This window comes from Oncorhynchus keta, chromosome 23 (genome assembly GCF_023373465.1).
Source record: "Oncorhynchus keta strain PuntledgeMale-10-30-2019 chromosome 23, Oket_V2, whole genome shotgun sequence".
NCBI lineage: Eukaryota > Metazoa > Chordata > Actinopteri > Salmoniformes > Salmonidae > Oncorhynchus > Oncorhynchus keta.
The window spans coordinates 17,559,631-17,574,306 of record NC_068443.1 but is presented as its reverse complement, the minus strand read 5'-3'; the positions used below and the strand labels follow the sequence as shown (position 1 = coordinate 17,574,306).

General features: G+C 43.2%; 1 protein-coding gene across 3 annotated transcripts in view; it reads left to right on the top strand.

Moving 5' to 3' along the window:
- Positions 1 to 4,915, top strand: part of LOC118375402 (protein zyg-11 homolog) — a 28,541-nt gene extending 23,626 nt beyond the window's left edge. For 2 of the 3 annotated variants that reach the window (XM_052476685.1, XM_052476682.1), the window contains 2 exons: positions 2,897 to 3,000; positions 3,210 to 4,915. In XM_052476685.1, the coding sequence (XP_052332645.1) occupies positions 2,897 to 3,000; positions 3,210 to 3,400 (295 nt within the window). In that variant the 3' untranslated portion in view covers positions 3,401 to 4,915. The remainder of the gene's footprint in view (positions 1 to 2,896; positions 3,001 to 3,209) is intronic. The other variant, XM_052476684.1, reaches the window with a different exon arrangement.
- Positions 4,916 to 14,676: the final 9,761 nt, after the last annotated feature.

The following is a 14,676-nucleotide window of genomic DNA, read 5'->3' as shown; positions in this document are numbered from 1 at the left end:
GCAGATGCTCTGGGGTGATTGTTGGGTGGTGAGCAACGTGTAAGTTCGGGAGTAGGCCACACCCTCTGGTGATATCAGCATTGACATTCTGAATGGTACGGGGATGAAAGTCTTTGCGGGGCAGCAGAGTGGAGATGGTGATGTGGGAGTTGGGGAACCGCTCAGAGGCCCTCTCTGCTACTCTGTTGACCAGGCTGCATACTCTCTCCTGCTCCTCTCGCAGGTTGTTGGTGCCGGTGTGAATAATAATGTGGCGTGGTGTGCCAAAGTCAGGCTGGAACAGGATGTGGAGTGCATTCTGTGTTTTTGGGCACCACATTTTGCACAACTTGTGTTGGGGGAAGAGTTTATCTTCTTGGATGAATTTCCCATTTGAGTCAATGAGGATGGCCACCTCAGTGGGTTTTACCAGATTAGTGCGTTTACGGTCTGGGGCTGGAGTACACAGGGCCCGTGTACATGGAGGGGTGTGTGGGGGTGTGTCAGGGGTGGCCAGAGAGCTTCTCTCTGTAGTAGGTGTCCACATGTGAGTCTCCTTGTTGACTGGGGATGTGGGTAAAATGTTGTCGGTTTGGGGGTGGGTTGTGGGTAGAGGTCGACCGACTATGATTTTTCAACGCCAATACTGATACCGATTATTGGAGGACCAAAAAAGCCGATCCCGATTAATCGGACAATATTTGTATTTGTAATAATGACAATTACAACAATACTGAATGAACACTTATTTTAACTTAATATAATACATCAAGAAAATCAATTTAGCCTCAAATAAATAATGAAACATGTTCAATTTGGTTTAAATAATGCAAAAACAAAGTTTTGGAGAAGAAAGTAAAAGTGAAATATGTGCTATGTAAGAAAGCTAACATTTCAGTTCCTTGCTCAGAACATGAGAACATATGAAAGCTGGTGGTTCCTTTTAACATGAGTCTTCAATATTCCCAGGTAAGAAATTTTAGGTTGTAGTTATTATAGGAATTATAGGACTATTTCTCTCTATACCATTTGTATTTCATTAACCTTTGACTATTGGATGTTCTTATAGGCACTTTAGTATTGCCAGTGTAACAGTATAGCTTCCGTCCCTCTCCTTGCTGGGCTCGAACCAGCAACACAACGACAACAGCAACCATCGAAGTAGCGTTACCCATGTAGAGCAAGAGAAACAACCACCCCAAGGCTCAGAGCGAGTGACATTTGAAACGCTATTAGCGCGCGCTAACTACCTAGCCATTTCACTTCGGCTACACCAGCCTCATCTCGGGAGTTGATAGGCTTGAAGTCATAAACAGCGCAATGCTTGACGCACAACGAAGAGCTGCCGGCAAAACGCACGAAAGTGCTGTTATAATTAATGTTTACGTGCCTACTTCTGCCTACCATCGCTCAGTCAGATACTTAGATACTTGTATGCTCAGTCAGATTATATGCAACGCAGGACACGCTAGATAATATCTAATAATATCATCAACCATGTGTAGTTAACTAGTGATTATGATTGATTGTTTTTTATTAGATAAGTTTAATGCTAGCTAGCAACTTACCTTGGCTTACTGCATTCGCGTAACAGGCAGTCTCCTTGTGGAGTGCAATGAGAGAGAGAGGCAGGTCGTTATAGCGTTGGACAAGTTAACTGTACGGTTGCAAGATTTGATCCCCCGAGCTGACAAGGTGAAAATCTGTCGTTCTGCCCCTGAACGAGGCAGTTAACCCACCCTAGGCCGTCCTTGAAAATAAGAATGTGTTCTTAACTGAATTGCCTAGTTCAATAAAGATATCAAAAAATATTACAAAATTAAAAATTACTTTTTATTTTTTATTTATTTTTTTTTTATTTTTTTTTTTTAATCGGCAAATCGGCAGCCAAAAATACTGATTTCCGATTGTTATGAAAACTAGAAATCGTCCCTAATTAATCGTCCATTCCGATTAATACCTCTAACAGAGCCAGCCTGTCTCTCAGCAGGCTGATGGTGGTGTAGCTGGGGGGCTGCTCCTTCAGCTCAGTAACCCATACCTCTAACAGAGCCAGTCTGTCTCTCAACATGCTGATGGTAGTGTGGTCTTGGCTCTGGTGGTTGTAGGCAGGCAGGGGGGAGGATGGTCCTGCTGTTGGGGTGCCTGAGGTGAGGGGAGAGGTCGGGGTGCTGCTCTTGTCTTTTTTGCTTTCCGCTATCTTCGTTAGGGTGGGGAAGTCCTGCACAACAGAGCTGAGTGCAGCCTCACTGCCCTGGACCATGACAGTGCCGTTCTGGTACGTTTACCATCAGAAACCTGTTTTCCTGGTCCTTATCGCTGTCCTCAAACATGTGTATTTGCCTTCCCTTGCAGATGCCTTTTTTTGTGGTGTAGCTGAAATCCCTGGTTACAGCTTTATGCCAGGCATTAGTGTTGTCTGTGTAGAATAACAGGTTTGTAACAGTCCTGTTTTGTGATCAGTCGGCAAACAAAGTTTCTGGGTTCCCCCTCAGAATTCTGTTTTTAAAATGGATTCTTCCCTGATTTGAATTCTGCTGGATATTCAAAAATGGGGGGGGGGTGTGTGTCTCTCAGTCTCTGGTGCTGCCGGCACTGCCTCGGTGGCCAGGTTGCAATGGTTTCCAGCAGTAAACAATCAGAGCTAGATGGTAAAGTAGTTGACAGATTTGAATTTGGCTCGCTACCACGATTAAGATTGGTCTTTTAACTCTCTCTGTCAATCTTTTCCTCCTGTGTTGATCTTCAGTTGTACAATTTGATTACCTATACATTTTTTTGCTCATTTAATCGTGTCAATCTCGCTCTTAACAACCAAAAAGTTAACAAGTCAGGAGCCGTTCTTCTGCATGACTTCTCTCTCTCACTGTTCATCTCTCTTTCTCTCCCTTCCTCCTTATTTCCCTTCCTCCCTCAGGTCGTTTCGGCCGTTCTTCTCCTTGCTTCAGACCTCTCAGCCTTCTGGAGTGCAGCTATGGGCTGTCTGGGCTATGCATCTCGTCTGCACTCAGAACGGTGAGGGTGTGTGTGTCATTTACAGTACATGGTATCATTTGGGGAACTATTTCAATAACTTGAAGATAGCTGTAAGATACTGGGCTGTAGGCACATGCATAGTCCTTTGATCACATAGAATGTGTGTGGCCTGAGGCGTTCCCTCACTAGTTTGTCTATATTACTGAGGTGCTTTAAATACATTGTATATAATGTGTGATTCTATTTTATTCCAGGTGTGCAGTACTGCCATATGCTCCAGGTGGAGGGGGCAGTGGAACTCCTAAAGACATTGTCCTCTGACCTTGACACCCACAGCAATGTCAGAGGGATGGCAGAGAGCATCCTGGGTATGGTGGAGCGCCACCAGACCACCAGCAATCCCCTGAGAACACAGACAGAAAAGGGACATCATGGGAGGTCATGATGGATCTGTGACCCTTGACCCCTTAGTCACAGGTGTGTTAAAATATGAATGGGATCTGACATCTCTTTCTGTGTACAGTATACTATATGTGTTTTTTAGTAGTTGCATTGGTGGGAATTAGGAAAATAAATATTAATATATTTGTTAAATGCTCAGAAAGACACTTTTTGACATCAGACTCCTCAATACCTAGCTGTAGAAATCATTTTTTAACAACAACATTCTAAAAGATCACTGGAGTTGTTCTAGAAGTATGTGACCTGGATAGTTGCTGCTTTTAAAAAGAATAGCAGAGCTATTTTTAGTCGATAATTAAAACAACTTTCAAAAGAGACTAGAATAATCAGCTCTCCTAATTAAACAGGAATGTAACAACAAACGGGTGTACTGTGTGTGTTTGGAGTTTAAAATCCAATCTGTCACCAGAGGGCTCTGAGGTGCTGTGTATATACCGATGATGTATATAAACCCTGGATTGCTGATACAACATTTGCGTAACAAGTCACAATGAGGTGCATGGACTCATTCTGTTTACAAGAATAGTGTTTAACATTATTTTTGAATGACTACATCATCTCTGTGCCCCACACATACAAATATCTGTACGGTCCCTCAGTCAAGGAGTGAATTTCACACAGTTTCAACCACAAAGACCAGGGAGGTTTTCCAATGCCTCTCAAAGAAGGGCACCTATTGGTAAAAAAAAAAAGCAGACATTGAATCTACCTTTGAGCATGGTGAAGTTATTAATTACACTTTGGATGATGTATCAATACACCCAGTCACCACACATATACAGGCGTTCCTTCCTAACTCAGTTACTGGAGAGGAAGGAAACCGCTCAGGGATTTTACCATGAGGCCAATGGTGACTTTAAAACAGTTAGCGTTGAATGGCTGTGATAGGAGAAAACTGAGGATGGATCAACAACATTGTAGTTACTCCACAATATCAACCTAAATGACAGAGTGAAAAGAAGGAAGCTTGTACAGAATAAATATATTCTAAAACATGCATCCTGTTTGCAATAAGGCAGTAAAGTAAAAATGTTGCATGGAAATGAACTTTGTCCTGAATTAAAAGCATTATGTTCGGGGCAAATCCAACACAACACTGAGTACCATTATTCATATATTCAAGCATGGTGGTGGCTGCATCATGTTATGGGTATGATTGTCATTGGCAAGGATGAAAATAAATGGAATAGAGCTAAGCACATGCAAAATCCGAAAGGAAAACTTGTTTCAGTTTGCTCTCCAACAGACATTCACCTTTCAGCATGATAATAACCCGAAAACAAGGCAAAATACACAGGAGTTTCTTACCAAGACGACATTGAATGTTCTTGTGTGGCCTAGTTACAGTTTTGACTTCAAATCTATGGCAAGACTTGAAAATGGCTCTCTAGCAGTGAACAACCAACTTGGGAGAGCTTGAAGAACGTAAAAAAGAATGTGCAAATATTGTACAGTCCAGGTGTGCAAAGCTGTTAGAGAAAAAAGCATCACAGCTGTAATTTCCACCAATGGTTGAATACTTATCGAATCAAGAAATATTTGTTTTATTTTTCATACATTATGTAGAAATGTTCAAATTTTTCTTCCTCTTTGAAAGAGTATTTTGTGTAGATCGTTGACACATTACATCTATTTTTATCCCACTTTGTAACACAAAATGTGGAAGAAGTTAAGGGGCGTGAATACTTTCTGAAGGCGCTGTATGTATTGGCCATTGAGGCTTTGGCGCCACCGGTCGGCCATATTGGCACTCCCCAGTAGGAGAGGTCCTCCATAGGAATGTTTCAGGGACAAAATAAAATGTTTAAGTATTTTTTGGTTGTAGTGAAGACAACATTAGTAATCTCAAATGTTTACTTTTAGGAAAATGATGTATTATATATATTATATATGTATTATATATATATATATATATAATATATATATAATATATATGTATTATATATGTATTATATATATATATATTATATATATATATATTTCTCACAATATAATTTACTAGTATGCATTAAGGTGTCTGTAGTAGAGTAAATGTGGCAAAAAGTAATGTAGACATTAAATGCTTTCTATAGCATCCAAAATATTTTTGTTGTGGGGAGTGCCAAGATGGAGGCATGGTGGCTTTAAAACCTGTTAAGTGTAGGGGGCAGTATTTTGATGTTTGGATGAAAAACGTACCCAAATGAAACTGCCTATTTCTCAGGCCCAGAATATGCATATTGTTGTCAGATTAGGATAGAAAACACTCTAAAGTTTCCAAAACTGTCAAAATATTGTCTGTGAGTATAACAGAACTGATATTGCAGGCGAAAACCTGAGGAAAATCCAACCCGGAAGTGCTGTTTTTCCTGAACGCTCTCTGTTCCATTGCCTGCCGTCGCTCCATTTTAAAGGATATCAACCAGATTCCTTTTCCTATGGCTTCCCCATGGTGTGAACAGTCTTTAGAAATAGTTTCAGTCTTTTATTTGGAAAAATTAGCGAGAAAGATCACATCGCGTCATTGTATGGCTGGGTGCCAGCAGTGTTTTGCATTCGCAACAGCTAGAGCAGACATTTTCTCTCGCTCTTCTATTGAAGTAGCTACAGTCACGGTGGACATATTATCGATTGTATATTGTATTACAACCTGAGGATTGATTATAAAAACGTTTGACATGTTTCTACAAACTTTTCGGATACTATTTGGAATTAGTCTGCCCGTTTTTGACCACTCGAGCCTGTGGATTTCTGAACATAATGCGCCAACCAAATGGAGGTATTTTGGATATAAAAAATAATATTTTTGGAACAAAATGAACATTTATTGTGTAACTGGGAGTCTCGTGAGTGCAAACATCCGAAGATCAAAGGTAAGTGATTCATTTTTTGCTTTTCTGACCAATCTACTTGGCTGCTAGCTGTTTGTAATGTTTTGTCTACTGAGAGAGATGTCCTTACATAAACACTTGATATGCTTTCGCCGGAAAGCTTTTTTGAAATCTTACACGCCAGGTGGATTCACAACACGCTAAGCTGTGTTTTGCTATATTGCACTTGTGATTTCATGAAAATTAAATATTTTTAGTAATTTAATTTGGCGCTCTGCAATTTAGCGGATGTTGACGAAAACGATCCCGGTAACGGGATGGGTGCATCAAGAAGTTAACACAGTGCCCCTATCAGGATAGATAGATAGATAGATAGATAGATAGATCATTGGTCTATACCGGTCTCCACTGTCAGAAGATGTTACTGCCTCTGCCCCCTATTCACAGTCGGTGTTCCAATTCATCCCAAAGGTGTTCAATAGGGTTGTCAGGGCTCTGTGCAGGCCAATCAAGTTCTTCTACACCGATCTCGACAAGCCATTTCTGTAAGGACCTTGTCATGCTGAAACAGGAAAGGGCCTTCCCCAAACAAAGTTGGGAGCAAAGAATTGTCTAGAATGTCATTGTATGATGTAGCCTTAATATATTAATATATATAATATATATAATATTTCCCTTCACTGAAACTAAGGGGCCTAGTCCGAACCATGAAAAACAGCCCCGGGACGTTATTCCTCCTCCACCAAACTTTAGTTGTCAGTATGCATTGGGGTAGGTAGCGTTCTCCTGGCATCAGCTAAACCCAGATTCGTCCTTTGGACTGCCAGAAGCTTGAATCATCACTCCAGAGAACACATTTCCACTGCTCATGGTGGGCTTAGGCTTGCGTGTGGCTGCTCAGCCATGGAATCCCATTTCAAGAAGCTCCCGTCGAACAGTTCTTGTGACGTTAATTCCAGAGGCAGTTTGGAACTCGGTAGTGAGTGTTACAACCTAGGACAGACCCATTTTTTCTCACTTCAGCACTCCGCAGTCCCGTTCTGTGAGCTTGTGGCCTACTACTTTGTGGCTGAACCGCTGTTGCTCCTAGACATTTCCACTTTACAATAACAGCACTTACAGTTGACCGGGGCAGCTCTAGCAGGTCAGACATTTGACAAACTGACTTGTTGGAAAGATGGCACCCTATGACGATGCCACGTTTAAAGTCACTGAGCTCTTCAGTAAGGCCATTCTACTGCCATTGTTTGTGTATGGAGATTGCATGGCTGTGTGCTCGATGTTATACACCTGTCAGCAATGTGTGGCTGAAATAGCAAAATCCACTCATTTGAAGGCGTGTCCACAAACATTTGTATATATAGTGTAACTTGAAATATGACCCTCTGGACTGGTGTACTATAGTCAACTTGCCAGAGGTCGTTGGAACTCTGGGGAACAGTCTTGAGGGGGTCAAAGGTCACATCCCCCTGGAGTGTGACATTGGAGAAGTTCAAGTCGCGAGAAGGTTGTGAAAAAGATGTTAGACTTAGGGTAACACAGAACTTGTTGTGTATTTGTTTGCAATTTGATCCCTTTTCCCCTAATAATACTATCTTGCCACAAGGCTCATCTGAAAACACTCCCTAAATTTTATCAGCATATCGAATGCGCTACCTGGGCGGAAAAAAATCCTGGACCATTGTTACTCTAACTTCCTCAACGCATACAAAGCCCTGCCCCGCCCTCCTTTCGGAAAATCTGACTGACTCCATTTTGTTGCTCCCAGCCTATAGACAGAAACTAAAACAGGAAACGCCCGTGCTCAGGTCTGTTCAACGCTGGTCCGACCAATCTGATTCCAAGCTTCAGGATTGCTTCGATCAGCATTGGACAATAATATTGATGAATATGCTGAGTCGGTGAGCGAGTTTATTAGCAAGTGCATCGGTGATGTTGTACCCACAGCAATTATTAACCTTCCCCAACCAGGAACCGTGGATTGATGGCAGCATTCGTGCAAAACTGAAAGTGCGAACCACTGCTTTTAATCAGGGCAAGGTGACCGGAAACATGACCAAATACAAACAGTGTACCTGTTCCCTCCGCAAGGCAATAAAACAAGCTAAGAGTCAGTATAGAGACAAAGTAGAGTCACAATTCAAAGGCTCAGACATGAGAGGTATGTGGCAGGGTCCACCGTCAATCGCGGACTACAAATAGAAAACCAGCCCCGTCTCAGACCAGGATGTCCTGCTCCCAGACAAACTCAACTTCTTTGCTCGCTTTGAGGACAATACAGTGCCAACGACACGGCCCACTACCAAAACTTACGGACTCTCCTTCACCGCAGCCAACGTGAGTAAAGCATTTAAACGTGTTAACCCTCGCAAGGCTGCCGGCCCACACGGCATCCCTAGCCGCGTCCTCCGAGCATGCGCAGACCAGCTGGCTGGTGTGTTTACGAACATATTCAATCATTCCTTATACCAGTCTGCTGTTCCCATGTGCTTCAAGAGGGCCACCATTGTTCATGTTTCCAAGAAAGCTAAGGTAACTGAGCTAAATGACTACCGCCCCGTAGCACTCACCTCAGTCATCATGAAGTGCTTTGAGAGACTAGTCAAGGATCATATCACCTCCACCCTACACCCACTCTAATTTGCTTACCGCCTCAATAGGTCCACAGATGACGCAATCACACTGCCCTAACCCATCTGGACAAGAGGAATACCTATGTAAGAACCCTCCAAACTCGTCAATAAGCTCGAGACCCTGGGTCTCGACCCCGCCCTAGGCAACTGGGTCCTGGACTTCCTGACAGGCCGCCCCCAGGTGGCGAGGGTTGGAAACATCTTCACCCCACTGATCCTCAACAAGGGTGCGTTCTCAGCCCTCTCCTGCGCTCCCTGTTCACCCATGACTGCGTGGCCATGCACGCCTCCAACTCAATCAAGTTTGCAGACAACACTACAGTGGTAGGCTTGATTACCAACAACGACGAGACTGCCTACAGGGAGGAGTTGAGGGCCCTTGGAGTGTGGTGTCAGGAAAATAACCTCACACTCAACGTCAGCAAAACAAAGATGATCGTGGACTTCAGGAAACAGCGGAGGGAGCACCCCCCTATAACACATCGACTGGACAGTGGTGGATGTTACGCACGCCTCTGCGAAGAGGGAACGCAACACCCTGCTACAATTCAACTCCCCGTGAAGTGAAAGAGGTATGGGACTGTAGGTGTGAGTAAGGATGACAAAGGCAGAGAGAGTGGTACTGTTTACAAGGAATTTATTCCGTCACACGGTAATATGGGGGAAAGGAACCAAAGCAAGTAAATGTCAAAGCCCCCCTCTCCTACCTAACCTGCCTACCCACTACTTACCTAACTTAGCACCACCTGGTACGCTAACCAAAATACAGGGTGTGGTCCAACCAGGTCTTACCTAATGTGCCTAGACAGTGAATATACTACGGGTATATGTATGCCCACGGTCCTCTTGCCTAAGCACTCCCTAGGAGCCTTCCCCTTCCCCCTGGGAACGAAGGAATCAGAAAATTAAACAATTTCACTAACAAACACAGGACATCAAATAAGCTCTCTGACTGAGCAACAAACTAACACAGAACATCCAAAGCTGCTCCCAGCAACAACACAGTACATACCAAATCTCTTAGCAACAACCAACATGATGTAACTCTCAGCCATCAACCTCCTCTCTCAGCAATGAGCTCTCAGCAATGAGCTCTCAGCAATGAGCTCTCAGCAATGAGCTCTCAGCAATGATATTTTTTTCTGAACAACAGAACACTGGCTTTTATAGCTGGAGAAGGAGTCTAATGGGATACAGCTGTATCCTGACGAGGGGGCGGGGTCAGCTACAATTAGCCATGGAGTTGGAAAGTTGGAAAGTTTTAAGTTCCTCGGCATACACATCACGGACAAACTGAAATGGTTCACCCACACAGACAGCTTGTTGAAGAAGGTGCAACAGCGCCTCAGCCCCTCTCCAACCTCAGGAGGCTGAAGAAATTAGGCTTGTCACCAAAAACACTCACTTTTACAGATGCACAATCGAGAGCATCCTGTCCTGTTGTATCACCGTCTGGTACGGCAACTGCTTCGCCCACAACCGTAAGGCTGTCCAGAGGGTAGTGAGGTCTGAACAACGCATCACCAGGGGCAAACTACCTGCTCTCCAGGACACCTACACCACCCGATGTCACAGGAAGGCCAAAAAGATCATCAAGGACAACAACCACCCGAGCCACTGCCTGTTCACCCCGCTATCATCCAGAAGGCGAGGTCAGTACAGGTGCATCATAGCTGGGACCGAGAGACTGAAAAACAGCTTCTATCTCGAGGCCATCACTAACATTGAGTGGCTGTTGCCAACATACTGACTCATCTCTAGCCACTTTAATAATTAAAAATTAGATGTAATAATAATAATAATAATATATGCCATTTAGCAGACGCTTTTATCCAAAGCGACTTACAGTCATGTGTGCATACATGTATCACTAGTCACTTTAAACTATGCCACTTTATATAATGGTTTACACACCCTACACTACTCATCTCATATGTTCTTACCGTACTCTATACCATCTACTGCATCTTGCCTATGCCGTTCGGCTATCGCTCATCCTTATATATTTTTATGTACATATTGTTATTCATTCCTTTACACTTGTGTGTATAAGGTAGTTGTTGTGAAATTGTTAGATTACTTGTTAGATATTACTGCATGGTCGGAACTGGAAGCACAAGCATTTCGCTACACTCGCATTAACATTAGCTAACCATGTGTATGTGACAAATACAATTTGATTTGAGTATATTATTAATTGTTCTGAGTGAGAAAGTCCTGTTGGACTGTTATTTGTTGTACAGATGCATGAGAAGTTTAGATATGTAACTAGTACAGTATGCCCACTGATAGCTGATAGCCTGTACATTATTCCCGCTGATAGCCTGTACATTATTCCCGCTGATAGCCTGTACATTATGCCTACCTATAGCCTGTACATTATGCCTACCGATAGCCTGTACATTATTCCTACCGATAGCCTGTACATTATGCCTACTGATAGCCTGTACATTATTCCCGCTGATAGCCTGTACATTATGCCCACCGATAGCCTGTACATTATGCCTACCGATAGCCTGTACATTATGCCTACCGATAGCCTGTACATTATTCCTACTGATAGCCTGTACATTATTCCCACTGATAGCCGATAGCCTGTACATTATTCCCACTAATAGCCTGTACATTATGCCTACCAATAGCCTGTACATTATGCCTACCGATAGCCTGTACATTATTCCTACCGATAGCCTGTACATTATGCCTACTGATAGTCTGTACATTATGCCTACCGATAGCCTGTACATTATGCCTACCGATAGCCTGTACATTATGCCTACCGAAAGCCTGTACATTATTCCCGCTGATAGCCTGTACATTATTCCCGCTGATAGCCTGTACATTATTCCCGCTGATAGCCTGTACATTATTCCCACTAATAGCCTGTACATTATGCCTACTGATAGCCTGTACATTATGCCTACTGATAGCTGATAGCCTATACATTATTTCCACTGATAGCCTGTACATTATTCCCACTGATAGCTGAAAGCCTGTACATTATTCCCACTGATAGCTGATAGCCTGTACATTATGCCTACTGATAGCTGATAGCCTGTACATTATTCCCGCTGATAGCCTGTACATTATTCCCGCTGATAGCCTGTACATTATTCCCACTGATAGCCTGTACATTATTTCTACTGATAGCCTGTACATTATGCCTACTGATAGCCTGTACATTATTCACACTGATAGCCTGTACATTATGCCTACTGATAGCCTGTACATTATGCCTACTGATAGCCTGTACATTATGCCCACTGATAGCTGATAGCCTGTACATTATTCACTGATAGCCTGTACATTATTCACACTGATAGCCTGTACATTATGCCTACTGATAGCCTGTACATTATGCCTACTGATAGCCTGTACATTATTTCCACTGATAGCCTGTACATTATTCCCACTGATAGCTGAAAGCCTGTACATTATTCCCACTGATAGCTGATAGCCTGTACATTATGCCTACTGATAGCTGATAGCCTGTTGTGATCTATATTAAAGTGATACCTGAGACTGAGACAGATGGAGGGAGAGAGACATAAAAAGAAAGGCAGAGGGAACACAACAGTTGAAAAAGCAGGGTCCATGGCCACCAGTCAGAAATGTCACAAAAAACGAGGAGTAAAGAGAGTGAGAGTGATAAAGGAGAGAGACTGATTGGAGATAAGGAAGTGGAACAGACAAAGTGAGGAAAAATAAATGATAGACTACGCAAATATGTTTTAGGCCCTCGCCCGCACTCACAAATACCACAGTGGAAATTGCGGATTGCCTATCTGTCTGATCCAGACTGAAATATAATTGTACTTCTCATTCCTCTGTGGGAGCTTAGCGTGAGTAAGCATCTCGTTATCTCACTCTCCCAGCCAACTCCATTGGATTAACATCATTTTGGACCAGTCTGGACACCCAGAATACTCTATCCAATATTTCATAGTACTCTACATTGAAAGACAGAGAGAGATGTGTGTGTTTACCCCATTAGGTCAACAACACGTGTGACTTATTTTAGTGTTAATGAAAGAGCCAGTGTCCCTCTACAGAAGACTGTCAGAGAGACCAATCCAGTGGGAGATAAAGAGAGGACAGAGGACAGTCAGACATGGATACTGTGGGAGTTACAATGACTGTATATATGGATGGACAAAGCCATTGATCACAGGACACCATTCATTTCTATGTGAAGATTCTCTAACGTTTTGAAGCCATGAAGTCGGCTAAGATGGCGTCTCATGGAGACATAACATGCACAGTTTAAGCTACTCCAGGATGATGTTGCAGGCTAGCTCAGTGCTGCCCGCTCTCATTGAGTAACTCAAGTTGAAGGCCAAACGGGGTACCGCATGCTGCCATTAGCAAGTAATTATCCTCTTAACTCCCTTCTGTGTATGATTTTATAATAATCGGTTCAAGGACATACATCTGGTGTATTAGAAGCAATTATTAGTACTATTGTCTTCAAATTTGTATTTATTTACACATAGATTGCCATTTTTCCATTCATTATGATGGGGATCCTGTTTTCTGCTAACAATGCCTGCAGTACCGTGGTCGGCCTTGGACTTCCGTTGCTTCAATGAGAGTGGGCAGTTGTTCACAAGACAAAGCAGGAAGCCTCCACAGGCTGTTCTGTGATGCACAAAAGAACACCACATGTCCAATCCAATTACTTTTATTGCTGTGGAAGGGTACAGAGTTGGCAGGCCCCTTGAGCCTGTTGAGCAGTTATACCACAGAGGAACCAACTGCATCTGGCCTGCCCTACTACATCAGTCAATCATACTGTACATCAGTCGTTAATTTGATTAATCAACCTGTGCTTTTTCAGATTCTCATGGTTTTGTGCTGTCAGAATAAATGGGCAAGTTCGTGACAGACACAACCACATCAGAAAGGTACAAAACAGGTACAGAACACTCATTATATACCGTTGTATATGTTTACAATTGTAAGCATAAGAGATGTTCACTTAATATAAGTTACAGTAGTTGTCTTCTGTTCCGACCCCAGCTTACAGTAAATCTATAGTGCTACTTTTGATTCTATCCAAGGACTTGTTATGAAGAAATAATGAAAAGTCGGCACCCAGTTCTTAGTTGGTGTGGGTGTGTTTGTGTGCGTGTGTATTGGCGGGGGGGGGGCATATGTATAGGCAAGGCAGTGAATCTAACTCTTGCCCTTGCTGGCTCCATATAAGAACACAAACACATGGGTGCATGATGTCATTCCGCCTGCCATACCGCCGTAACCCACGTGACTAGCTAGCTCAGAGAGACAGCTGTGACTGTGTCTAACTCTAAAAACCTGCTCCTTCCTGGATCACATGCTGCTCAACCTCTCACCCACCCAATCAATGAAGCCACAAACAAGACCCGTGTTTTATGTGAGCGCAATATTCAGTGATCAACATAAATGGACCTCTAAGCTATCTTGGAAGAGTCACAGTACCCTGTCCAGTGAATGACGAAGATGGTGTGTAGCTGGATTGGGGTCATAGAGTGTGTGCGTTTGTGGGTCTGTGCGTGTGTGTGTGTTGAAGGGGAAACTGGTTGAAAAGGGACCGGGTCGTTCTGTGGTTTATTAAGACAGGGACAGATGTGGTCATTCCTTGAAATTCCTGCAGGGTTGTCGTGGCGATGTAAGTTAGGGTTATAGCAGGTATTCTGTTGCAACACCACGGCCCTACCCTTCTCCTCTCCAGTGCACCTCGTGCCTGCCCCTACTATTGCCTAACCAGAGAGTTTACCAGAACGTGATGTCCTCATACTGCAGCATATCATGGGTTATACCGCCTGGTATGTGGTTAA